The 25,192-nt window shown below is 42.8% G+C and overlaps 1 protein-coding gene across 1 annotated transcript; it reads left to right on the top strand.

Moving 5' to 3' along the window:
- Positions 1-13,462: 13,462 nt before the first annotated feature.
- LOC144772586 (matrix metalloproteinase-18-like) lies at positions 13,463-23,464 on the top strand. The gene is made up of 10 exons (XM_078657013.1): positions 13,463-13,670; positions 16,157-16,398; positions 16,493-16,641; positions 17,899-18,024; positions 18,941-19,102; positions 20,235-20,352; positions 20,476-20,609; positions 21,053-21,212; positions 22,063-22,166; positions 22,840-23,464. Exons 1-10 carry the CDS (start codon positions 13,557-13,559, stop codon positions 22,947-22,949), a joined length of 1,419 nt encoding a protein of 472 aa, XP_078513139.1. The 5' UTR covers positions 13,463-13,556; the 3' UTR covers positions 22,950-23,464.
- Positions 23,465-25,192: the final 1,728 nt, after the last annotated feature.

Genomic DNA, 25,192 nt, shown 5'->3' with positions numbered 1-25,192 from the left:
AGTCCAATCCGCAGGCTGGTGCTGTGTCATTGTTAAGCAAACAAAATATGGCAGTCCATGTCGAGGTCCAAGGTTAGTGTCGCAGAGTGTATCGGGGACAGTGGAAGGCGTTTTTCCAGGGCATGATGCAGAGGGCAGAAGCATGCAGAAACAAGCCATGTGGCCGAGATGAGTGCTACTGCTTCCTTCTTGCCACTAAGGCAGATTCATCCTCATCTTCGTCTTCTGACGTTTCATGTGCCTCACATGTGGGTGGTGCTGTTTGGTCTACAGCACTGTGTGACACTGACACATCAGGGGCCAGAGATGTGGATGTAGAAGTAGCAGCAGCATTCATCTGCGCAATGTCTTGTGGCATCACACCCATGAAGAGGATCTGCAGGGCATGGAAGATCCCATCTACAGCTTTCTCATGGGCAGCCGTGGTAGCCATTCTTTGCACCTGCATCCGTTCCGTGTTCTCCATGACCCTCCTTATGTTTCCCAATTCACTGATGACATCGCTGTAGCCACTCTGACTAGACAGTTGTTGTTGTCTCCGAGTCATGACTCCAGCGACGCCAGGCATGGATTGTTGGAGGGCATGGGTGGACTGTGGGTGTCCGCTAGGGAGTGTAAGTGGTCCCTGATGGGACTTAGACACTCACCTATGGCATCTAGTTTGGCTGCCATGAGGTCGAACCCAACCCGCACCTGTTCAGCCAGCTCCTTCTGGCGGTTTAACACATGGCGTTGGAACACCTTGTGTTCTTCGGTGAAGTGTTGGTAGCCAGACATGGTGGTGGGTGCTTCCTGTTGTGTGGTCTGTGAAGGGGGTGAGCTCCCCTCGATGGTGCTGGGCTGCCCTGCTACTGGAGGTGGGATGCAGAGGTTGTCCATGAACCGTTGGAGTTCATCGTAGTCGTTGTCCTGGGGGTCTTCTCCATCATCACAGACGTGATGTAGGGTCTGCTCTGCAGGTGTTGATTGTCCCTCTGCAATGTAAAGGTGAGATGCAGTTTCACAGTGTGTCCCATGTATGTTTACGCATTGGCGAAGTTTACATACAGACTGCATGACAATGTACATTGTGACTGTTTGTGAGGAGATGCCTATTTGATGAGGGAAAGTGGACATTTGTACTACATCACGGATGTGAGGTTGTACTTGTACATTGTCATCTCACAGTTTTTTTTCTCTGCTTTTATGGTGCATTTTCCCGCATGACGCGAGGTAATTGCAGGTCTGTTGCTGATTATCGCAGATTTTTGCATCACAGTTTGGGACATCACCGCTTTTTTCGCATTTGTGTTTCGCATTTTTCAGGCATCGCGTTAATTTTAATGGTCTCATTTGATGCGTTATTGTGTGACTATCGCATGGTACCACCGTGTTGAGAATACAATGTTAACACAGCTTTATTTTCCCACGATAGACTGCGATGAGGGAAGTTGCGTTAAGCTAATGTTGCGATAATTATCACACGTTCTTGAGAATATCCCCCTCTGTTTTTTCAGTTCAAGAATAGCTGACTAGTACTATGAGTATTTATCCAGGTTTTGTTTCATAATTTTGTATACAAAACACTATTATTTTTTCTTACATATTTGTCTTTTTATTATTTTCGTATCATTTGTTTCAGTACAACACGTTATATGTTTGCTACGTTTGGATGATTCAACATAATTCTGTTTTATATGTCCATGGATACAGAAAATGCAAAAAGTGGCCCTTTAATGACGTTATATGTTACAGTACATGCAGAAATTATTTAGAAAAAATATTGTGAATAAAACACAAGGGCCTAGAAAATTAAGTTCCTGCACCCCACTTTTTTCTAGGTACTCACCATCGAAAGAGGACAGCTAGGGTATTTTTCTAGTTTACACTATTAACCGAACCCCAATTTGGCTGGGCAATAAGAGCCCAACACCCCTAATACGTCAATACTGGGAGGAAAAGGCATTTCTTGTGCCTTTTCTATGTGAGCATTATTTTTTTGCCAGGCAGCAAACGTTTTCTTACAAGCCAGCTGGCAGGCTTTTTTATGAGCAGGAAGCCTGCTTTTCAGTAGTTTAGCTTCAGGCTGACTGGATGAGTCACATTCAGCAGCCATGGAAAGCCCCAGATGTCTCAGTTTTGAAGAGAAGTGTTGCACCTCTCTTGGGATATAGGAGATGAGAAATACGACCCTGAACGAGCTAGGTGGGAACTGGAATATTCATCCAATTAACACAAAACGGGATAAACGCACCCTCAGAGTCCATACCTAGAATACATTAAAAGGGTGTCTCTAAGACCCATATCAACATACAGCCTGAAAACGTAGATAACATTTAAAATTCGTCTGCAGAGGAGTAGGATCAAAACACCTTTTCAGGGAGTTCCTTCTTAACCGGAAGGACACCATCTCTCAATGACAAATTTCTTTCACATCGCCTGTGCCTTTGAAACTCCACGTTGGCTGAGTATACAGCACCCGCTAACAGTAGAGGGAGACCTGTGTCTGCACATTGGACCGTAGGTTGGTTCTATTATACATGATTAATCACCTCCCTTTTTTGGACTCATATCTAACTGTCAGAGGTTATTAATGTTATGTTTTCTCTTACTAGTATTATTAGACTTTAGTGGCTTCACAATTTTACCAGACCTCGCACACGACACCACATCGTATTCGCAATTCGCCAACAGTGAATCAATCAATAAATCAATCAAGAGTATTTATAAAGCACGCTACTCACCCGCTAGGGTCTCAAGGCGCTGCATGCAGTAACTCATCCATTGACCTATGTTGTGTTGGTGCATCATCTTATGTAGCTTTTGAAAGTTTCAGCAAAACACACAAGATGATGGACGGAATGTTGCACAATGGCAAAACACTCACCCCCAGTCACAGATCTGGGTTTAATCCATTGTTATTTTGCTCACCAAGCCACCCCAGTTCAGACATGGCCATATGCAAATCAGTCTGGACCCTGTGCCTCATGGGAACAGTCCAGCCCGAACTGCCAAGCCATGTCTTCCCTGGACCGGAATCAAGCATCCTAGTACCGGTTTCTGGCTATCAGCCGTCTTCAGCCAGGATAGCTTGACTCCAGTGGCCTAGTGAGCACGGGACTTGTTTTGCTGTTCACCCTATGTGGTAAGGGTATGCCCAGACGTGGTTCCCGTGCTCACTAGGCCACTGGAGTCAAGCTATCCTGGCTGAAGACTGTGATCAACAAAGCACACAGTGCCCAACTCTTTAAAATGAATCGGGACAGAATTGACAATGCACATCATTGTTCAAGAAGGGAATGCCAGCCTCCATTTCAGCATTTGAATTTGTAATGTGCTGGCACTGTGAACCCTGTGCCATTAAGGAACAGGGGATGCAATAACACCAAAAGTTTCCTATTGGCAAAGTGGCATTAAGGATGCAAACCATTCTCCTTGAGACCACTACCTACAAGAACCTGCAATGTCTGTTCAATGCCCTACAGCTCCTCTGCTCTCTCCCTCCTTTAGCTATTTTTTACCACATTCCGTCCACAGACACATTAGAATCCTCTATAACGCTGCACGGTGTTCTGCATTCAACCTGGCAACCCCACATCCTGCTCTTCTCTCACTCACTCCAGCAGCACAGTTGCTTCTTTTCAGCTGAGTCCAAAGATGCCCCTATGTGCTGTTTCCTTGTGCTTACCAGATGAACCATCTCTTGACTTTCAACCTTTTGCAATCTTGACCCAAACCCCCATTGGGTTTTATATTTAGGCTTAATTTGAGCTTCCACCTGCTCCAGTGCAACCCTCCGGCCTTTCCTTCTGTCTGATAGTTGGGTTGTGGGCGTGCTGCTCCCTTTGATTAATTCAAAAACCTTCCATAGAATCAGTTCTCTTTATTTACCTTCTATCAAACCATTGCATTCTTGTCATTGACATCCTGTTTCAACAAAAAATCCTTTGCTTGTCTAGCACTGCTTCTTCCATGACTCATTTTGTTTGCCTAGTGGGGTGTGTCAGATCTGTGGCTTTGTATAATCGATCCCTGTAAGAAATCCCAGTAGTAAGGAGAAGCTAATCGATTGCCTAGGGACATTGAAGCAGGATTTATATAGGCTCCTAAGAGACTACTTGTCAGGAATTCCCAACAGAGGAAAGCCAAAATGTCCTTAAGTTATAAATCTTTAGTAACATTTATAATGTCAGAACATCCTTATTGCGAGGAACTAAATTGAAGCAAGAATCAGCAATTCCAAAAGTAACATCCTTAGATGAGTACAAAAAAGTAAAGTAAAAAAACAGATTTATAAAAGTAGTCAGACTGCATTGATTAGCACAAAAAATAATCGGGAAAAAAATAAGCAAAGCAAAAAATAGTTTTTAATGTAAATTAAAGGGGCCAACAGTTATTAGAAGGTAAATAGAACTAAACAAATAGCTTTTGGAAAAGCTGGAAAATTCCGTAAACATTTAGGAAATTCCAATGGGGTTTGCATTGGGATAGGGCAAAAGCACTTCAGTTGACTTCATACTTGGAGATTTTATCGAGTTGAACACTTTTTATTAGTAGCAGCAAGACAATATAAGAGGAAGCCTCAACAAAATGATTCAGCCTACAAAAGAAATTATGATTACGAATCTGGTCCAGAGATCATTGTTCAGCGACAATTAATCCCCAAATTTGAGGATTAGCAGCAGGCAGAGCGCCCCACTAGGTACACAAGGAAGCTGGCTTCCTCAGGTCTGGAGGGAAGACATGTCCTGGGAGAACATGGGATTATTGAAGAACAGCTCCTCTGCTTGTTAGTCTCGGATTCAAAGAAGGCTACGATGGTTCTGGTGGGCTGGTTGCCAAACCCACTAAAGCTGTGGAGGTTTCACTTCAGCCATTTCTGCGACAACCCACCTGCCGAATTTAGAGTTCACTTAAAATGTCAGCTGGGACGTTTCACTGAAATGTGCTTTATGAACTAGTCCACCGCGGCACTGCGGCATGACAATCCAGTAGACATATCACTTGTGTTTCAGAAAAAAAAAAAAACGGAAGCATTTTTTGTTTTTAACCGAAAACAAAACACTGGGATGTTGAACTCAGAAGTGTCCAGGTTAAAAATGCAGTGTTACCGCATCTGGCAACAAAGGTCGCGTAGGGACAAAGGTTAATTTGTAAAAAAATAAAATAATAAATAAAAGTGTCAGTGCACTTGTCAAGAGCAAACACAAGGAGATGATGGACGGAGCACTAAAACTTTTCCGACACTAACCCACAGTCACTGGTCTGGGTAGAATCCATCATCGTTCTTTAGCTCACTTCACCACCCCAGTTCAGACACAGCTATATGCAAATCAGTCTTGACAGTCGTGACCCTCGGTACAATCTCTGGACTCTGTGAGGACATCTTGTCTGTTTTGCCCCGTACCTGCACTGGCGCCACTTCTTGCCGCTCCCGCTTCACGGGAGCCGCTACGTGGGAGGACTGCCCACCAACGCTGCCTGTTTGCTCCGTGCTTGCTGTTCACCTGAGGCGCTGAGAGGCTGCAGGGGAGTCGCGCGGCAGGGACTCGCTCTTCCAGGAGTCCCTGCGTGACCAACCAACATCCGGTCAGCGCCCCCTGCGTGCCCCGCCCACAGCCGGCAAAAAGGTGAAAAGGACCCCGGAGCAGCCCACCTGCGTGACCCTCGGTACAATCTCTGGACGCTGTGAGGACATCTTGCCTGTTTTGCCCCGTACCTGCACCGGCGCCACTTCTTGCCGCTCCCGCTTCGCGGGAGCCGCTACGTGGGAGGACTGCCCACCAACGCGGCCTGTTTGCTCCGTGCTTGCTGCTCACCTGAGGCGCTGAGAGGCTGCAGGGGAGTTGCGCGGCAGGGACTCGCTCTTCCAGGAGTCCCTGCGTGACCAACCAACATCCGGTCAGCGCCCCCTGCGTGCCCCGCCCACAACCGGCAAACAGGTGAAAAGGACCCCGGAGCAGCTCACCTGCGTGACCCTCGGTACAATCTCTGGACGCTGTGAGGACATCTTGCCTGTTTTGCCCCGTACCTGTACCGGCGCCACTTCTTGCCGCTCCCGCTTCGCGGAGCCGCTACGTGGGAGGACTGCCCACCAACGCTGCCTGTTTGCTCCGTGCTTGCTGCTCACCCGAGGCGCTGAGAGGCTGCAGGGGAGTCGCGCGGCAGGGACTCGCTCTTCCAGGAGTCCCTGCGTGACCAACCAACATCCGGTCAGCGCCCCCTGCGTGCCCCGCCCACAGCCGCCCTCCCACCTACAAAATCAGGGGAAGGAACGTCTTGCGGGACGCAAGCGGGACGCCGGGCGAAGCCCGGGCCAAGGGCGGGCCCGTTTTAGCCCGTTCTAGACCGAGCGAGGCCGGGCTGGGCCACCCCCCTTGGCCTTGCGATCTGGTCTTCACGTTTTCTACCTAAGGTACTTTTGTTTGTTCTCAATTTTTGCGATACTACTAGATTAGAAGATAACCATTCTTTTCCATCATGACCAGGGGATCCAGAAGTAAGACGGCCATGAAAACTGCTCTGCTTACTGGGCCTCTTGATCAATTCATTACACGTACTAACGAGGCCATTAATTTAAGCATTTCTTTATTGGAGCGGAGGGTGTCACAGGATTTGGCTATCGCTAGGAGATCCTCCCTGGGCCCGCTTGCATCAGTACAATCGCCACTTCAGTTGACTACATCGATCCCGGTGCTACTACAACCAAACGCCATAGCTGAGGTCCATTCTATCCCGAAAACGGTCGACCTGTCAGCTACTAACATCACCTCTGACTTTGACTCTACGGGAAACCTTGAGAATTCCCCAGACCTTCAGTTACTGTTATCTCAAGATCAATGCCCCGAGACTCAGTCAATTGGGGCGAAGGAAGGTGCGGTTCCAAAACAGGTCACAGACCTAAAGAAAGGCAATCCTACGAACCACCAACCTGTTATTACCAACAAGAATGGGGCAACCATCATTCCACCACAGGGCGCCCCGAACGATCCCTACCCGCTATCTATTAACTCATTGGAACCTATAGCTAATTCAGCACCTACGGCAAATGTAGGGGGGTGTCTGTACCTTAAGTGACTCCAATTCCCAGCTTTTAGCAAATATTAGAGATTTACTTCACCATGCTTTGAAACCCGTAGAACTAAGCATTATGTCGATAGAAAAACAACTTGCCATTCTCACTCAGAAGCCATCGACTCAGCTTAGCTTGGCCCAAGCAAAATCTGGGGTGGGTATAACGATCTCTTCTAGATCAGGAGCTCTAGGGGCACACTTGGATAGTGGAGTTACGTGTTCTACGTCATCAAAAACACAGCCCAATTCAACTAAGTATAAAAAGCCAGAAACATCTTCTTCTTCAACCCCCCTTGGGAGTTTGTGTATGACTGAAACCACGGCTACCCTTTCTTCTCAGCCCACCGTTGCTCAGTCCACTCTTACTTCTCAGCCCACTGTTGCTCAGTCCACCCAGTCTGCCCCAACAAGGGTCTGACTCAACCTTCTAATAAAAGGCCCATCACTCCACTTTTGCCCCAGCATCCACCATTGACTCGACCAGATGAGGGAAAGAGGGGTCTTAGGTCCAAGCGCCCAGTTCACTTATCACCAGAAGTGTCCCCTTATACCATCATTCTTACTGGGGTCCCCGAGCTATCCACAAATAAAGAGGAGCCATCTTGGTCCCTATGGAACAAGGTCTCACAGTGGCTCACAATGAATAGGTCCCTCCACCCTCCCCATAATAGTCGAATCACAGCAGTACGTCGAGTCCTGTGGATTGGAGACGAACCAAAAAATATACAGGGAGACTGTATTATAGTGACCTGTGATGATCCAGACATGGTGGATTACATTTGTTCCTGGCCTGCTTTGACCAAGAAGGGGGGGATTGATGCACATCACCTCTCCTCCTTCTACCCTTATGAACGTAGCCACCAGAACATGTTAGCTCCTAACTGGGTACACCCTCCTGAGCGTCAGCACCCGACAATACCAAACTGGGCGCAACCACCTGAGCATTCGCTCCCAATAGTTCCAATCTGGGCCCAACCACCACTTGAGCGCCAGCACCCGATAGTCCCTAATTGGGTGCAACCACTCGAGCAGCAGCACTCGACAGTGCCAAACTGGGTGCAACCCCCTGAGCGTCAGCTCCCGTTAGCTCCTAACTGGGTGCAACCTCCCGAGCGCCAACATTCGTCAGTTCCAAACTGGGCGCAACCATCCGAGCGCATGTGGAACAACATAGGTTCCTGGTACCCACAGAAGAATAGGAGTAGAGAGTGGGGTCAGCGGCCATGGCGCCCTAATAGTGACCATTTTACTGCGGGGGGTGGCGGGGCATCCCCGTTAGTAACAGATTTGACTGCCTGGAAATGGTCGATTGACCATTGGCCACTCCTGACAGGGATAACCTTACCCAGGGGGGTCAGGGGACAGATGGGATGATAGGCAGTTTCTTAGCTACCCACCAAGAAATCCGTATAAACCCAGATTTACTCACTGATCCTAATTCTATTATAAATTTAGCTGGTACCCATACTCCAAGCAGAATTCTTGACATAGATGTAGCTCTCTCAGTGCCTCATCAGGAGCCATCTGAAGTTTCTATAGGTGATAAGCAGCCTGCCCCTGACATACCGCCACCACAACAAGATGGGGCTACTCATACAGTAGCCGCATTGGCGGGGCTTAATTTTGTTACCTGGAATATAGCAGGTATTACAGGTAAATTGAATACCCCTTTTTGGGAGGAATTTATAGGGGCCGGTTATGACATTATTTGTCTTCAGGAAACGTGGTGCCAAGAACCAATTTACGTAGAGGGCTATACATCTTACTGCCTTACCGCATCTAATTCCCCTTCAGGTAGAGCTAAGGGCGGTCTACTGATGTTAATTTCTAATAAGTTGACTAACTTTAATATAAAAAGTTACTCCTTTATTGAACCACATAGCCAGGTGTTACGGTTAGAGGCCAGTAAATATAGAGATCTAATTCTTGTTAACTTTTATAATAACACCTTTGACGCTTCTAGGGGAAACATTTTATTTCCCCTGGAATCCGTTCTCAAAAGTGTATTGGCATCCTCCCGTAGAGTGGCAGTCATCCTGTGGGCTGGCGATTTTAACATCCAGCCATGCCCTTTAGCACCAGGTAACCCATGCGGTTTTAGGAGAGAGTTGGGCAATAATGGGGTGGTAGACAGAGTGGAATCTCTTCATTTTCCACACTGTAACTATGGTAGTCTTTTAAATAACATGATAGCCAAATTCGACCTAGACCTGCTTAGCTGTAATAGAAATAAGTTCAATCATACTTGCCCTACATTTACAGGCAGGCATGCTAATACTAACATCGATCATATTCTGCTGTCAAATACCAGTGAATTTACCAACCTGAGGGTCAGGGAAGAATCCCTTAGTGACCATAATAGTATCCTTTTAACTCTACTGGGCTGGGGATTTAAGTCATCCAATAAAGAATCCTGTTCCACTGATATAGTCCCCACGAGACCGAACGGCCCAAGAATCAAATGGGCCGGAATTGACCCTGCGAAAAAACTTAAGGAGGTCGTGGAAAAATGTATGAATGTCAAGTTACACCATGATTAACACAACCATAGAAGTTGCCTTTACCAAGAAGCAGTCTAAAACTAGAGTAGCTAGGTAGGGATGGTTTGATAAACCTTGTACCCTGTCCCTACGTGAACTTAAAAAGGCACTGTGCCTTAAACCACGCGACCTTAATAATATCAAAATTATGCGTGTCAAATACAAGGAGGCCCTCTCTAACAGGAAAAAGGCCCTGCAAGAAGAAGTCTGGGATAATCTTTGTCGAGCAGCGGAAACCCAAAACAGTAAACTTTATTGGGAGACTATAAATAGCCCCTTTTTAAACACTGAGGGGATTCCGGAATTGACATCTTCTGTAGCATGTAACGCATGGATTGAACATTTTTCTAACATTTTTAACCCGGAAGGGAAGCCCTTAGAAACTCCGGCCCATGAGGTCTCAGCCTGGTTGCCCTTATCATTGGGAATTAATCTGGAGGAGGTCTATGAAGACCTGTCCGATAGTAAAGGAGGAAAGGCCCCTGGCCCCGATGGAGTGCCTATAGACCTTCTTAAATCTGAAATGAATCTGTGGGCACCCATCTTGGTAAGGGTCTTTAAGGCCGCAGCTGAGGGATGTCCACCACCATCTTGGGGCCAGTCGGTCATCATCCCCATATTTAAGAAAGGCAGTAAATCGGAGGCAGGTAATTATCGCCCCATCTCATTATTGGATGCCTCAGTAAAGGTGATGAGTCGAATTATGCTGAAGAGGCAGGAAACCTGGGCAAATGAAAAGGAAATCTTAACTAGGGTCCAATATGGTTTTAGAAAAGGTATGGGGACACTAGAACAATGTGTAAATTTAGATCTTTTAATCAACAAATACACAAAAGTTAAAGAAGGGAACCTGTTTTTATGTTTTGCGGACCTGAGTAGTGCGTTTGACTTGGTTGACCACCGTATATTATGGCAGGTCCTGACAGAGGCAGGAGCACCAAAGGAGATTGTACATTTTTTGGCCAGGCTGTATGAGAGACTGTCATGTAAGGTGCGCTATGGATTCCTAGGCGAATGTACCCCTTTCTTCAAAGTTTCAAGAGGCATCCGTCAGGGTTGTGTTTTGGCCCCCCTTTTATTTTCTCTTTTTATTAACCAAATTGATTTTATACTGTGCCAGACCTCTGCTGATGCACCTTTGATTGGAGGTAAACCGGTGCCAATTTTATTGTACACGGATGACGCTGTGCTATTATCCCGTACTCAGATTGGTCTACAGCGCCTCATTGATAGATTTATGATGTTCATAGACAGTAGGAAGCTACTAGTAAATATAACTAAAACCTTTGTAATGTCCTGTGGGTTGAAAGCTAAGAAATCCAATTCCAGCTTTTTTATTGATAAGGACAAAATGTCACTAGTAAAAACCTTTTGTTATTTAGGAATCCCTTTTGCTAATAATGGGTCATGGCAACCCGAGTTTGAAAACATCAGCTTAAAAATGAAGAGATCCACTAATAGCATTTTTAGATTCTCGTGTAAACTTGGGGTGAGGAGTATCAAAGATATGATGAATATTTATAACGTAAAATGTGTGTCCTCAGCCCTCTATGGTGCGGGGGTCTGGGGTCATTGTGTTGGTCCAAACGCGCAGAGAGACAAAAATAAATTCCTCAGAAAACTGTTATGTGTACCACCTTCAGCATCAGTGGAACTGATCCGTGAAGAAGTAGGAATAGAATTTATTTCGCATCTGGCAGCACTACGCCCCTTGCTGCTTTGGCGCTCAATTTGGGCCAAGCCTGAAACCGAATTTACCCAGGAGATTATTCTTGATTGCCTCAGGCTGGATCACTTTAAACGTATACTCTGGCTTAAGTATATACATCATTGGTTTTATCTCCTCTTTCAGTTTGACATTTTTCTTGACCCTAAATCCGTGGTATCAATCCCTAAAAAAGACATTAAACAAAGGTTCCTAAGTTATAAAAAAGAAGGTCGTGCAAAGGTGTCTGGAAAGCTGCAATCTGTGATGACCTACCGGGACTACAATTTACCTACTGGTTTCCAACCCTACCTTTCTGGTGTCACTCGTAACTCTCACCGGTTTGTTTTAACTCGCTTACGACTGGGAATTGTTCACCATCTTGTTGCATTTCCCATATTGAACTCTAGATCTGATCTAGCATGCCCTTGTGATAATGTCTCTCGCCAGAGCTGTTGCCATTTCTTATTGTTCTGCAAATTTTATCATTTCTTTAGGGTAACATATTTAAAACCCATCTTTTTAAAATACAATGTTCGTTCTACGAGGAATGCTCTTCATCTACTCAGCTCCCTAGAGAATATGGATATTTGCTTCTTCGTAGCGACATATATATATTAAAATGTACAGCTGCCAGGAAAGCCATAGTTTTATGATATTTCGGACTGTGTCCTGTTTTACTATGGCTCCCTGTCTGTATATTTTATTAAATGTACAGCTGCCAGGATAACCATAGTTTTATGATATTTTGGATTGTGTTCCATTTTTACCTTGGTTTCCTGTCTGTATATCTATGTATTCATTTATTTATGTGCAACATATCATATGTATAATGTATGCTCCATGTTTTTAAATGAATTTAGTTTTCTTGGATAAACAGCTTTTTGTACAGTATATATTCAACTTTGGTCATATCATGTTTTTTAGAACCCCCTCCTACTATGTATTCAATGGTTCTCTTCTGATCGTTTTTAATTGTCATGTCCTCGATGCCTTTTTAGTAATGTTTGTTACATATGTATGTGTTCTGCTTGTATGGTTTGTGTCACAAATCGAATAAAGCTTTTGAACCGAAACAGTCTTGACACTGTGCCTCATGGGAACAGTCCAGCCCGAACTGCCAAGCCATGTCTTCCCTGGACCTGAAACAAGCATCCTGGGACCGGTTTCGGGCTAACAGCCCTCATCAGCCAGGCTAGCTTCCACCAGCCCATTTCTCGCGCTAGAACAGGTTAAAACAGAACCAGGAAAAAGGGGAGAGGATGTGATGTGGCATAATGGCCACGGCTGCTGCCTTTTTTTTGGGGGGGGGGGGAGGACCAGGCTGCAGTCTCCTTGCTGGCACAACATCCCGTGATTTTGTGCAAATTAGTTCATCTCCCCATGCTGACCATAAATGAATGTGACCTTAACTGGTGCTCTTGAAAACCACCTGCACAAATTAAGCAGTATCACTGCAGCAATTGTGATTCCTAATATGGCCGGAGCCTCCCCCATGGTGAATTTCAGGCCCCTCATGATGATGGCCTATTACTGTTGTAGCAAGTTTTGCATATAAACATATTTCATGTTATTGTTTTAGTAGTGTGCCGCCTCAAAACGGTTTCTAACTTTGCAGAACATTCTACAAGTCTCTCCACTGATCTCAGTAAAACATTGAAATGCGGAGTCATGGCAGAAACATATCACACTTGTCCCTCGCGCACTGGTCCTGGGGAGTGCGGTTTATGAGGGCGATAATCAGACACAGACTGCTCTGTCAGGTTTATCACGGATAGACATTGGGGAAATGCCCTGCATAACGAGCTCCCTATGTGCCAAACAATACTCGAATTGTTTTTTTATTGTGGGGAAGAGCAGTGGTTACACCACTTCATTTTTTGCATCGGTGGCATCTGCAGTTAGGAAACGAAACACGCCATTTCCTGGAATAAAAGGGACAAAAAGTTGCAAAATGTAAAAAAAAATAAAAAAAAAAGTGGGGATGGGCTGAGGGGATGTTACTACACGCGCGCAGGTTGTGTCGCTCGTCCGACCAAAACGATGAGGGGAAAAACTGTTTGTGTTTATCCTGGGCCGTAGCGTAATTAGCGGAAGTGGCCGTCTGTGAGTCAGGGGCCGCTGACAGATGAGTCAGGCAGGTACGGCGGATCCGTATAAATACAGGAGAGGCCAGACTCCAAGAAGTAGGGATCAGCGAGACTGCTCCACAAGACAGCTGACTGACTGCTCGACGCCTGTCAGAAGCGACTCCAAGCATGCAGAGCCTTCCGTGTCTGCTGCTGCTGCTCTGCGCAGCCGGCTCCCGCGCCTTCCCCGCAGCGTCCGACTCCGGCTCCGAGTCCGAAGAGAGCGATATTCAGCGTGCTGAGGTGAGCGCTTTATCCCGTTCAGTGCGTTTCAAGGGGCTGAAATGGGGTCCTTTACCCTGTGGGTAGCGAAAGGTCTATTTGGCGCGTAGCGGTGGCGTCATTCATCGAGGCCCTGGTGCTACTGCACCTGCTGCTCTAAAAATAGGTATCTGGTCTGCCTACAAGTACCTGCAACGCCCCCCTCCCACCCCCCTTCTGCCGAGGCCTCAGTGCAAGCATTGGGGGAGCAAGGATGCTATCCATGGTTCTTAATGCAAACTAGGAAAGTAACCCCCATGTTCCTATTAAGGTGGTGGAATACAAGCAGAATAAGGCTGCAGGCGGGGGCGGGGGAGCGGGGCGGGCGGCTTCTCAGGGTCTTGGCGCCACTGTACTATCTGCACCATTGATAGCAAAGCACCTAAGAACTAGCAGTTAAACAACAAAACTGGGGGCATCTTAGCAAGAAATAGCGATATTTATAGCTAAATGCACTTATCGCATTTTTTTATTGCTGCCTATCACTGGATATGTTAGCGGAGAAAACCTGCTACTAGCAACGTTTTTCTCCATTGTGCTAAAAAAACCAGCGATAGTTGCGAAATGCGTGAATATCGCTGGAAATCCAGATATATTCACGCATTAACGCCAATGAGGACTTAACCTGAAGATCTACCTCCCATTGGAGAAACAGGTAAGTCATGTTTTTAGCAGGCGTTAGATTATAGCAATAATCACGCTTAGTGTGATTTTTTTGATCTCTATGCCTGCCTTGCTAATAGGCTATAGCTGTGTTAGTGACTGCTTTCAGTCGCTAACAGTTTGGGTACTCCCACTTTGCATGTCATTAGCGATAAATATCGCTGGCATGCAAAGCGGGTCCCAAACCGGCTGCTTTCGCCTAAAAGCTGTCGCTAACTGCTGTTAGCGACAGCTTCGTAATAGGGCAATAAAAATATCGCCGCTTTGGCGGCAAAAAGTGCCGCTTTAGCGGCAAAAAGTGCCGCTAAAGCGGCCATATGGCCCTTGCTAATATGCCCCCTAGAATCTTATGAACCCTCACCAAATTTGACAGGAGAGAGGGTCGCTGTCATTGCCCCTTCTTTATTCAGGACATTTCAAACTGCTCCTTTAGCAAGTTTGGATTACATTTCTTGGAGGTTAACAATACAATATGTATATATCTGAGGCATGTGGATACCATTCCTGATGAGCCATTAGTTTCAAGAAACTTAACATTGGTTCCATTTTTATTTAGTGCACAATAACTGCATTTTTTTTATTTCCGTAATTTTTTATTGTGTAAAAAAAAATATATAACTTCTTGAATTATATGGGTCTACAGAGAAGAGCACAATGAATAGCCAATAGTGATTTTTTTTGTTGGTTATTTATTCACACGCACATCAATTATATTTTAATGTACGGTGTACCCATATTTAGAAGTTAGTGTGGTATACTGAACTGTCTACTTTTTCCTTAGGCAGTAACTATACACTGCATAAATTCCCTATAACAGTACCAAGCACCTGTATGTTGCTGGTCAGAGACGAGTTCTCTGACAATATAACACCACCAGCCCAATTGTTTTTATGAGGTCAGAGAATTCTAATGTGACTTGCTATGTAATAATGTGTAATGCAGCTTGCGTGGAGAACATGCGAGGTGCGCATGACGGTTTGTCCGGCCTGAGGCGGTCGACCAAACCATCATGTGCACTGATAACAGTGCATACTACTCCGCAGGGGTGCCTGTTGTTCTCCTGACCCCGCCCCCAAGCCTCCGGGACACACAATAAAATGATAATAAACCATGGCTGCCAGATTTGGGGGGGGGCGCTTCTCTGCCATAGCGGAGGAGCCGCTACTGATTATGACACCAAATTTAATAAGTGATTACAATTGAGCAGCTATGTCATTTCATTATCACAGGTGACTATAAGTATGACAACTCAACTGTAGTAATGGAATTAGAGACGTGTTTTTTATATTGGTATTACAGGCTCCCGTGTATTATATCTTGATTATGTATTGTTGTGGCAGTACAACCTATCGATGAACGTTCCACTGAGGCCAGTAGCATTTTTCCAGTCCAAACACGGTCAATAGGACCCTACATTCACGCATGCGTGGCATGTTGTCCCTCATCATTTAACAGTAACTGTTTGAAGGCAAAGACTGAAGAGTGATTTGCGGGTTGTCAGTTTGATGGTTTTTTAGAATAGTAAGACCATGTTCTTATTACAGATTAGCAGTGAGGTCACACAACAATGTAGTTAGGTCTATGTGAACAAGATTTTTATATAGAAATCGCAGGCTCACAGGTATTCAAATTGTATATTAATTTTGTGCTAAACAGCACAATCTTGCACTTAGTTTTCTGTCTTCCTCATACTCCTGGGGTTTAAAATGCAGCCATAACAGACTGTCTCAGTTTGTGTCATTTTACAATTGGGACACAATGTCATGGGTGGGAGTTTTAATCACGTGGTTTATTTATTTTTCCAGGCATATCTGAAAAGATTCTATGATCTCGACACTGAGAAGAAGCAAATTACCAGGAATAATGGCAGTCCTTTCTCAGAAAAGCTCCGTGAAATGCAGCAATTCTTTGGGCTGGAAGTGACTGGAAGGCTGGACTCTGAGACCTTGGAAGTGATGGAGAAGCCCAGGTGTGGAGTGAGCGACGTCGCACGCTACAGTATCACCCCAGGCCGCCCTGTTTGGAAAACTACAGACATAACTTACAGGTACAGTTGCAATAAAGCCATTCAAGAAGTAGGAACTATGCTACATATTCCACAGTACTGGCTGTGCTAATATCTCCTTTGCTTTCTTTCCAAGGATCCTAAACTACACTCCTGACATGGCACAGGCTGATGTGGATGCAGCCATTCATCGAGCGCTCAATGTCTGGGCTGATGTCACCCCGCTCAAGTTCACCAGGCTCTACGAGGGCACCGCAGATATCATGATCTCTTTTGCAGCGGGAGGTAGGTTAAACAATTGGGAGCCAAAGCAATCTCATTTGTAGACATCATTTAGGATTTTCCAGGGAAAACAACTGCTATCCCTATGTTGCCCTTGGTACCACTGGTCTCAGCCATGGCTCAGTCTTGATACCCCTTGTCTCAGAAATCATAAATGCAGTACAGGGAACAAAAAGTAGGCAGCGCTGTTGGGTTATGGTTACTTTCTGTAATTCATGGTCAATGTCCTTCCTTTAGTGCTTTAGCAAAAGATGGGAGACAATTAAGTTGTGGAAGGTAAAAAAAGGGACAACCTTGCGATGATTCCATTAGAGGTTAAATAGTGTGTGATATAACTTCTGTTACCCCCTGGGATTTTGGTGAATCAATATCCACGCTATCTCTGTGGTCTTTAGAGTAAACAATACTGTAACAAATAAGTTGTTTATTCTTTGCTCATCCCTTAAAAAATGTCAGTTGTAAGCCCCATTGACAGCTGTTGCCGCACAGAACTAATTGTGGAAAATCCCCAACCCAAGGATTCATGCTTCTCTCCAGACACAAGTTGCTCAGACCCCTCTCACTACCTCCTAGTCAAGAACATGTTCGCAGGGCTAGAGTTACGGACTGAGCGGGGCTTAACATACAAGGCTTTGTCCACAATTCATACTTAATATTCTCAGAAACATAAGGGGGTCATTAATTCAGCAGAGGTTAGGTGAATGTTGTTTTACAGACCACAAGTTATTGGATTTTTCACAGAGCAGATACAATCACTCATTTACCACGTATTCATATTATTTAAGTGCATTTGCAGAGTGAGAATGTAGAGGGACCCCTTCCTATTTAAATCAGATCTGAGGATGGGATTTCTTCATAAAGAAACATATTTCATTAGGCAGACAAATAACAGTTACATGACTGGATAGCCATTTGGCTTTTATTTCTACAAGCAGACTGTTCCACTTGTTGGAAATTCTGCATGTTTGGACTCCTGGAAATCTACTTGTGTAATTTCTAACGGTCCTTCTGGGATTCTTTTAGAATCGTGGAAGATCAGAGTAAATTTCTGATTTCACAGAGGCCTTCTGACAATCTGGCACACAGCAAAGTATTGTTATTTGTTTGATATGGTGCTCAAAAACAAATAAGGCCCAACATGTGTATAGAGTGCATAGCGTGGCTGGAAAAGGTCCAATCAGATATGTTTTGTAATAAAAATGTATTTTGTACTTCTGTAAATGTTTAGCACATTTCAATAAAATCATTTAAAATCTGCAGATCATCATGATAATTCTCCCTTTGATGGACCTGATGGACTGTTGGCTCACGCCTTTGAACCCGGCAGAGGCATTGGTGGAGATGCACACTTCGATGAAGATGAAAGGTGGACAAAGGGATCAGAAAGTAGGTACAAACTAAGCATGGTCTACACTGCAGAATGTTCTCTGATAGACTATATTTTCATTGTTTGCAATAGAACAATATGAAGCATTACCACAATTAAAATTAAATCAAATAATTTTGATCAGTAATGCTCATCATTCCACACAACTGTACAAATAAAGCTACATTCACACCTTTATTACTTCAAAAGACAAATTCTATATTCATATCATAGTTCAGCCTAACTATTTTGAGAATTCACTGCAAACCACCTCACAATGGTCACATTACTGTCACCTTGCCGTTGAAAATATCCAGATCTTTTTATAAGTCTGTTTACCAGGTTTTATTTCACTATTACAGATTTTATTATCTTTACTCAGGTTCTGATTAATAACATTGATTATAACGTTTACAGAGCCAACCCCTCGTCAGGGGAAGTATGCGCTGTATAAATACATTTTACATAAAACCATTCTTGCAGATCTGCTCAGAGTTTGTTTGAGGTTTAGTACTCTTGTTGACGGAAGGGAGGGGTGTCATGACTCACTCAAGATTCTGCCTTTTCAAAGCAGTGGCCCCTGCTCACACTTAGGAAAGGTGCTGAGTACCATATTGAACTTCTTGGATATATACTTACTTCAATTAACACTCAATTATGAAGTTCATTTATATACATTATTTGATTGTTTTTTGTGGCCAGGCTTGGTGGTGAACATTTATTTATAGTCAAGCCAGGATATCATCTGCATTAACACTTACACAACAATCGAGTTTACTGTCTAGATAATTCTGAGAACTGTATCCCTTCTGGCATGATCAACATAATGTAAAATGATGGTACATAGGGGTATGGTTTGTATATCTCATATAGTAACCGTGAGAATGAAATTTTAAGACGTTTCTCCATCACCTGACCTGTGGCTTACTTTCCTAGGATATAACCTGTTCCTCGTGGCTGCTCATGAGTTTGGTCACTCTCTCGGTCTCTCTCATTCCAATGACGCTGGTGCTCTGATGTACCCAACCTACTCCAGCACCGACCCTGACGAGTTCAGGCTTCCCCAGGATGATATTAATGGAATCCAGTCCCTCTATGGTGAGTCGCTGCTTGACTCCTTTGACTCAAAATTCTCCTTCACAAGTTCCCTTTGCAATATTAAGTCTGTAAAATGCCAATGTTCTCTTATGTTAGGAGAGTTCAATGTTTTCAGTTCATGCACTTATTGTGTATACATGTTTCATGCTTCATGCTTGTTATCAATTACATTTCGGTGTATAGTTGTATGCCAGAATATTGAGGAAGGAAATATTGTGAAACAAAATATTGTGGAAATAAGTACACAAAAGTATAGATTTACTCTTCTTAGCTCAACATCACATACCTCAAAGATAGATATTGTCAATGTTCACTTATTGGAGTTAAATTGAGTAAACCTGTCCTTACTTATGTATACTTACATTAACAATGTTTGGCTCTCTATTTTAAGTCTCCAATACGTTTGTATCACCATAATTTTCTCATGATATTTTGGTAGTTTACCCTCTACGGTTATCATTGCCAATGAATGTTGGTTTGTGCTTATTTATAAACATGTTGTGACTATTAGGTAGTAAAATATAAGCATGTATAGTTAGCTGTTAAATAGTTCACTAAACAGAGATGGTCTACATGCATGCTCTTCTGATGTGGTTCACACAGTTAATTTGAATGAAGCAGCTACACTAATTTTCATGCTTAAACCGTGTAGAAGTCGTTATTATTAGCAGCAGTTAAGTTCACACATGCTTTTTAATTTTTTTTTATTCCCTGATGCTCCTAACTATGATTATAACACTGTTACTCATTCCAGTGTCTACAGAGAGAGATAAGAAATTTCCAAAGTCCCATATGGCCCTATAGAATGGTTGCAAATAGCAATGCACACTCTGTGTTAATGTGGTAATTTAGTGATCTAATACTGCTACAATACCATTTCATAATATACAATGAAAAAAGTACAGTACACCACTTAGTTCACACTTATGTTTAACTTACTGTTTCAGGAGAATCATAAGAAATTTCCAAAGTCCCATATGGCCCTATAGAATGGTTGCAAATAGCAATGCACACTCTGTGTTAATGTGGTAATTTAGTGATCTAATACTGCTACAATACCATTTCATAATATACAATGAAAAAAGTACAGTACACCACTTAGTTCACACTTATGTTTAACTTACTGTTTCAGGAGAATCAATAAATCCAGTTCAACCAACAGGTCCCACTACCCCATCAATCTGTGATACAAAAGTGATCTTCGATGCTGTTGTTACACTGCGTGGAGAAATGTTGTTCTTCAAAGAAAGGTATGTCACACCTCATGATAAGACGCCACAATTAGCAACAACTGTTAGTTCTAATAATGTCTGTGGTCTACCGATGTATGTTTACATTTCTTACATCCAACCATGACATTGTTTTTGAATTAGGTTCTTCTGGCGCCGTCATGCACAATACCCAGAGGCTGAACTTCATTTTATCAAATCTTTCTGGCCATCTCTACCTTCTGATATTGACGCTGCCTATGAAAATCCTGAAAAAGATGAAGTTCTCATTTTTAAAGGTAAGGCCAGATATACGTTTATGTTCCTCTCTCTTGTGACGTTATCAGCTTTAGTAAAATATGGAATGATGATTGTATGTTACTATAAGAAAGTAGGTAGTATTGGTCTACAAAAATATTGCATTCAATACATTGCTTACCACCACATTGTCAAGTTAGGTATACAAATATTATTGATAACTTCACATTTCTTACCAAGACATCTTACAATTGAGTTTTTACATCAATATAATGGATGTAATATTTGTGTTATGCCATATAAGACCTGCAGTATAGGGAAAGTATTCCATGATGACATTTATTGCTTTCTTGGGAAGTTTAAGGGCTCTTATCCTGCAGGCTGGCCTAACAATTCTTTAATGTGTTTGATATAATCAATTTGTGCAGTAAAGTATTTAATCTCCAATATTGCAATGGTTATCTGTATTCTCCCTTCTTTACAGGTTTGAAGTACTGGGCACTTAACGGCTACGATGTTGTGCAGGGCTATCCAAAAAATATCCATACTCTGGGGTTCCCAAAAACTGTAAAGAAAGTTGATGCTGCAGTTCATAATGAAGAAACTGGGAAAACACTATTCTTTGTAGGAAACAAGTACTGGAGGTATGAACCCATAAAATTGTGTTTATATACATGTAGGGCAGACATATCGGTCTGGCATATGTGAATCTGTCCAATTCACAGTACAAATAAACATATTTCTAAAGTTTTGCAGGACGCATTTGCTCTAGTACTGAATATGAATAGAGTAAAAGGGGTGGTAATAATAGGCAAAAAGACAGCCTAATTTGCAGTAGTGTGAGAAAATGAGTATCACAAACAAGACCGAAACTGCTAATATATACTCCTTCCCCCAAAAAGTAGTACAATAACATATGTACAAAACAGGGAATTATGAAAAATAGTGCATTTTTATAGCACAGACCAAATCTGAATAGGTTCTCGGACCAGACTCACACACATCTCTATAAAATTCATCAATACACTCTTTATACAATAATTTCTCTGTTTAGAGTAGATTTACTTCTTTTATGAGATTAAAAGATTGCTTGGTGCTCATGGAAATGTCCAACAATTATAGCTTTTCAGGAGTTCTACTACAGATTCTCGTGAATTGTCCAGCAAATGCACATCACATATTAGTTAGTATTGTTCGCTTGTGTATTTTTCCAAGTGACAACTTCCCTTCTAAACTCCTTTCAATATAGGGGAAGGTGTCCCCAAACTTTTGCCTTCAAAGAAAGAGTTAACCATGTGCTTCCACGGGGGGGGGGTCACCAAGGTAATAATAATCTGAAACTGAGCTGCATTTTGCCACAAATGTTCTGTAAAGAACAAACCGAGTTCTACGTCAAATAATGAGCTGCTAGCGATTTCACTGTGCGAGAAATGGTTCTGTATCAATATATTGATTCTGTTTAGTAAATTCTGATTTTCCATCTTCTCTGTTCAGTTATGATGAAAGTAGCCGTACCATGGACCAAGGTTTCCCAAAACAGACAGTAAATGACTTTCCAGGAATTGGCCAGAAGGTCCACGCTGTATTTCTATCAAATGGTAAGTGTTCACTGCTTATGTGACTTCCCCCTATGCATCTTCTTGTGTAAATTATCATGTATCATGTAGACAGAGTAATCTTTCATGCGATAAATGAAATTGTGCTATATGGCTTTTCCGGATCTAAGGAAATATGAATTGCTATAAGATAATTTATCCAAAAACCGTAATAACACAAAACCATTTGGCACAGTAGAAAAATTGAGTTTGCGAAAACCACTAGCATCTAAGCTGTAACTAACTTGTGTATCACCAAACAAATTACTCGCCCTTTAATTTCGGGAAGGCTAACAGAAATGGCACCTCCTTATCTGAGCTAGGCGCAAGAATTTGCAATTTCCTATAGTATGTGAAAATAAAGACGATCACATACGCTGCTGGAAAAGTGGCAAACATGTCTATGTGCTCATTGTTATCCTCAAGTCAATGTTACTGTTAAACTGTATGTTCCCTCTGTAGTTAATGCACTATGTCAGTACTTGGATACCTACAGAAGGTTTAAGCTTTTCCATTTGAACACAACCTAATCTAAATTGAACTTAGGGAAAGTAAACTTATGAACTGAATTGAACTTAACTGAACGACTCCCATGATATTGAGAGATTGCTTGATGCGCCAGTCCGTAATATATTCAAGTCTCTCATATAATGTAATTTTTTATCTTTCAATATAGGATCCCTCTACTTCTTCAGTGGAAAGTACCAGCTTGAATTCAGCATGAAGTCTAAGAGAGTGATGCGGGTCTTGAGGAATAACAGCTGGTTGGGATGTCAAGAAGCATAAAGCACTGAAATGAAGAGTCGAGTCACAGCAAATTGCTTTGGTCACTAACCACACACATGCTCTTACACATTCAACCACCTCTACACACACACCATGCACACTTGCATGCATACATGCATACACATGTGCACTCAGAAACACATACACGTCTATGTGAAAATGTGCCTTTTGCTAGTTTACATTTTTTAAATGATCTTAAAAGTTCTCTTTAAAAAAGAAACTGTGAAACAGAGCCAATAACTGTTAAAAAAAGGATTATTTTCCATGAAAATTTGAATGTCTCAAATAACATATGGCCACCAATATTTAAACCTAGGTAACTCCTTACAATCACTGTCTCTTAACATGAAGTATTGACTTCTTGAAGGCTGCTGACTGTAGATTTATATATACATAGCCATTCAGTTTAAGTATGTTCCACTCCATCTACGTAATACAAGTTCTGATGCAGTTTTATTGTAAAATGTGTAAATGTTCTAAGTTATTATGTAATAAAGTATTTATATTTTATCACACAACGTTGTCTCACTTGCAATTAATCATTGCTCTGCAACACATATGTAGACAAGGCCCGACTGTACCAATACAGGAAACGCTTATGTAACAAATACATTGAGTTAATCTACAGCTCTTTAATTTTTTTTATCTTCATCAATCCTTTGTTAACTTTCAGCATCCAGCTTCTATTTGAACATTTTTGTTTATGCGTGTATGTACATGTGTAGATTTATAGAGCATCAACTTATACACAACATAGTGGAGTGTCATGGAGGGGGAGAGGTATACATTAAACACCGTGGTATGGCAAGGTGAATGGGTTGCAAGGTAGTGGATTGGGCTTGCCCTCTCATTGCCACTGTACTACAGGAATAAAACTGCACCAGGCCCAAATATGCCACACACTGTCTGCTATTGTTTGTTTCCGAATCAAAAGGGAAATATCTTGCAGTTTGGGCTGTGCTGTTCCTATTGTATCAGAGCCAAGCCTGATTTTGTCTGGAATGACACAGTGGCCAAAATTAATGAACTGTAATGCAGCCCAGAGTTACTGCCAATGGCTGAGATTAATGTAAGTATTCAACCCATCCCCTTCTCCTCTGCAATAGGACCATAACCATCTTGAAAAATGAAAGAGCAAAACCAATCAATGAAAGTACTTTTTACTGCAAAAAGTAAAGGGGCTAAGCCGTTAGTCTTTTCTGTGGCTAAAAGACCGTCATCATCGAGCCCTGCGTGATGTATTTGGTCAATAAAGTGTGTATCGTATCTTGATCACTGGATAGCTCCTCTTTCAGGAGGTTGGCCGGTACTGCAATTTATAATATTCATAATTTCCCAAGTTTGTGGGTAGGATATTTTCGTCCAACTTCCAGAGGATAATTAAATGGCAACAGGCTTTAGAGTAGGGAACCTTGAATAATAAGGGGATCAGCAAATGAGTCACCCTCTGTATCCTTCCAATGTTTTCATGTATTATAAGTACTATTTACATTGGTAAAAGCATGTGGGTCGTTTCATCCCTCTTCCAAAGGTGGTAGCATGGTGCAGGGATTCAAGACTTTAAGATGTTCTGTCTCTTGAATGGGGAAATGTTTCCATACATAGAAGGGGACAGCGGCTTAACGCTGAGAAGGCTCAAAATGCACACCTGCATAATGCCTATTACTGAAGGGGTCAGACATCTGTCTGCAGTCAAATCTGTTGGGTTAAAAAGTGACAACTGACAACATGTATGGTGTCAGAGCCAATGCAAATTATTTTCAAATTAGTAAAAGTATTTCTCCTTGATATAACAAAGTAACAAAAAAAATATGAGCGCCTTAGATGTCCATATTGAACGTCAGGACCCACAATTATAAACACCGGGTCTATTCATAATTTTGCTTGAATGGGCATATGGAAGACATTTCCTTTTGGCATAATATATGTAGCTTTGACCTACTCTGGTTTACCCATAACCCAGTAAACTGAGAGTATATTTCTGCATGTGTTTAAGAAATGCCAAAAAGTTCAGAGCTCGTTTCTCAGGATGCCAGTACCCACACAGCCACTGCAGATATACTTGCTTGTTTCTCATTAGCCATGTCTATTTTCTACACATTTTGGGATCCCCCCTTTTTCTCAGTTCCTGCTTGACGGATCACTCTCAAAGTTTCCAGGAAAGAGCTGAGGTGTTATGTTATGTTAATAAATCTTGATATAGTACGCACCTCATCCCCGAAGGGATATCTCGGCGCTGGCGC

This window comes from Lissotriton helveticus, chromosome 8 (genome assembly GCF_964261635.1).
Source record: "Lissotriton helveticus chromosome 8, aLisHel1.1, whole genome shotgun sequence".
NCBI classification, from domain to species: domain Eukaryota; kingdom Metazoa; phylum Chordata; class Amphibia; order Caudata; family Salamandridae; genus Lissotriton; species Lissotriton helveticus.
Note: the sequence above shows the minus strand (reverse complement) of the source record. Positions and strands in the feature narration are given on the sequence as shown.

What these genes read in the sequence shown, in the direction of transcription:
- LOC144772586 (XM_078657013.1), top strand. Translation starts at nt 13,557, where the DNA reads ATGCAGAGCCTTCCGTGTCTGCTGCTGCTGCTCTGCGCAGCCGGCTCC. An exon ending in TGAAGTTCTCATTTTTAAAG is followed by an intron (nt 20,610 to 21,052) that starts GTAAGGCCAGAT and finishes CCTTCTTTACAG; the next exon opens with GTTTGAAGTACTGGGCACTT. An exon ending in GTAGGAAACAAGTACTGGAG is followed by an intron (nt 21,213 to 22,062) that starts GTATGAACCCAT and finishes TTCTCTGTTCAG; the next exon opens with TTATGATGAAAGTAGCCGTA.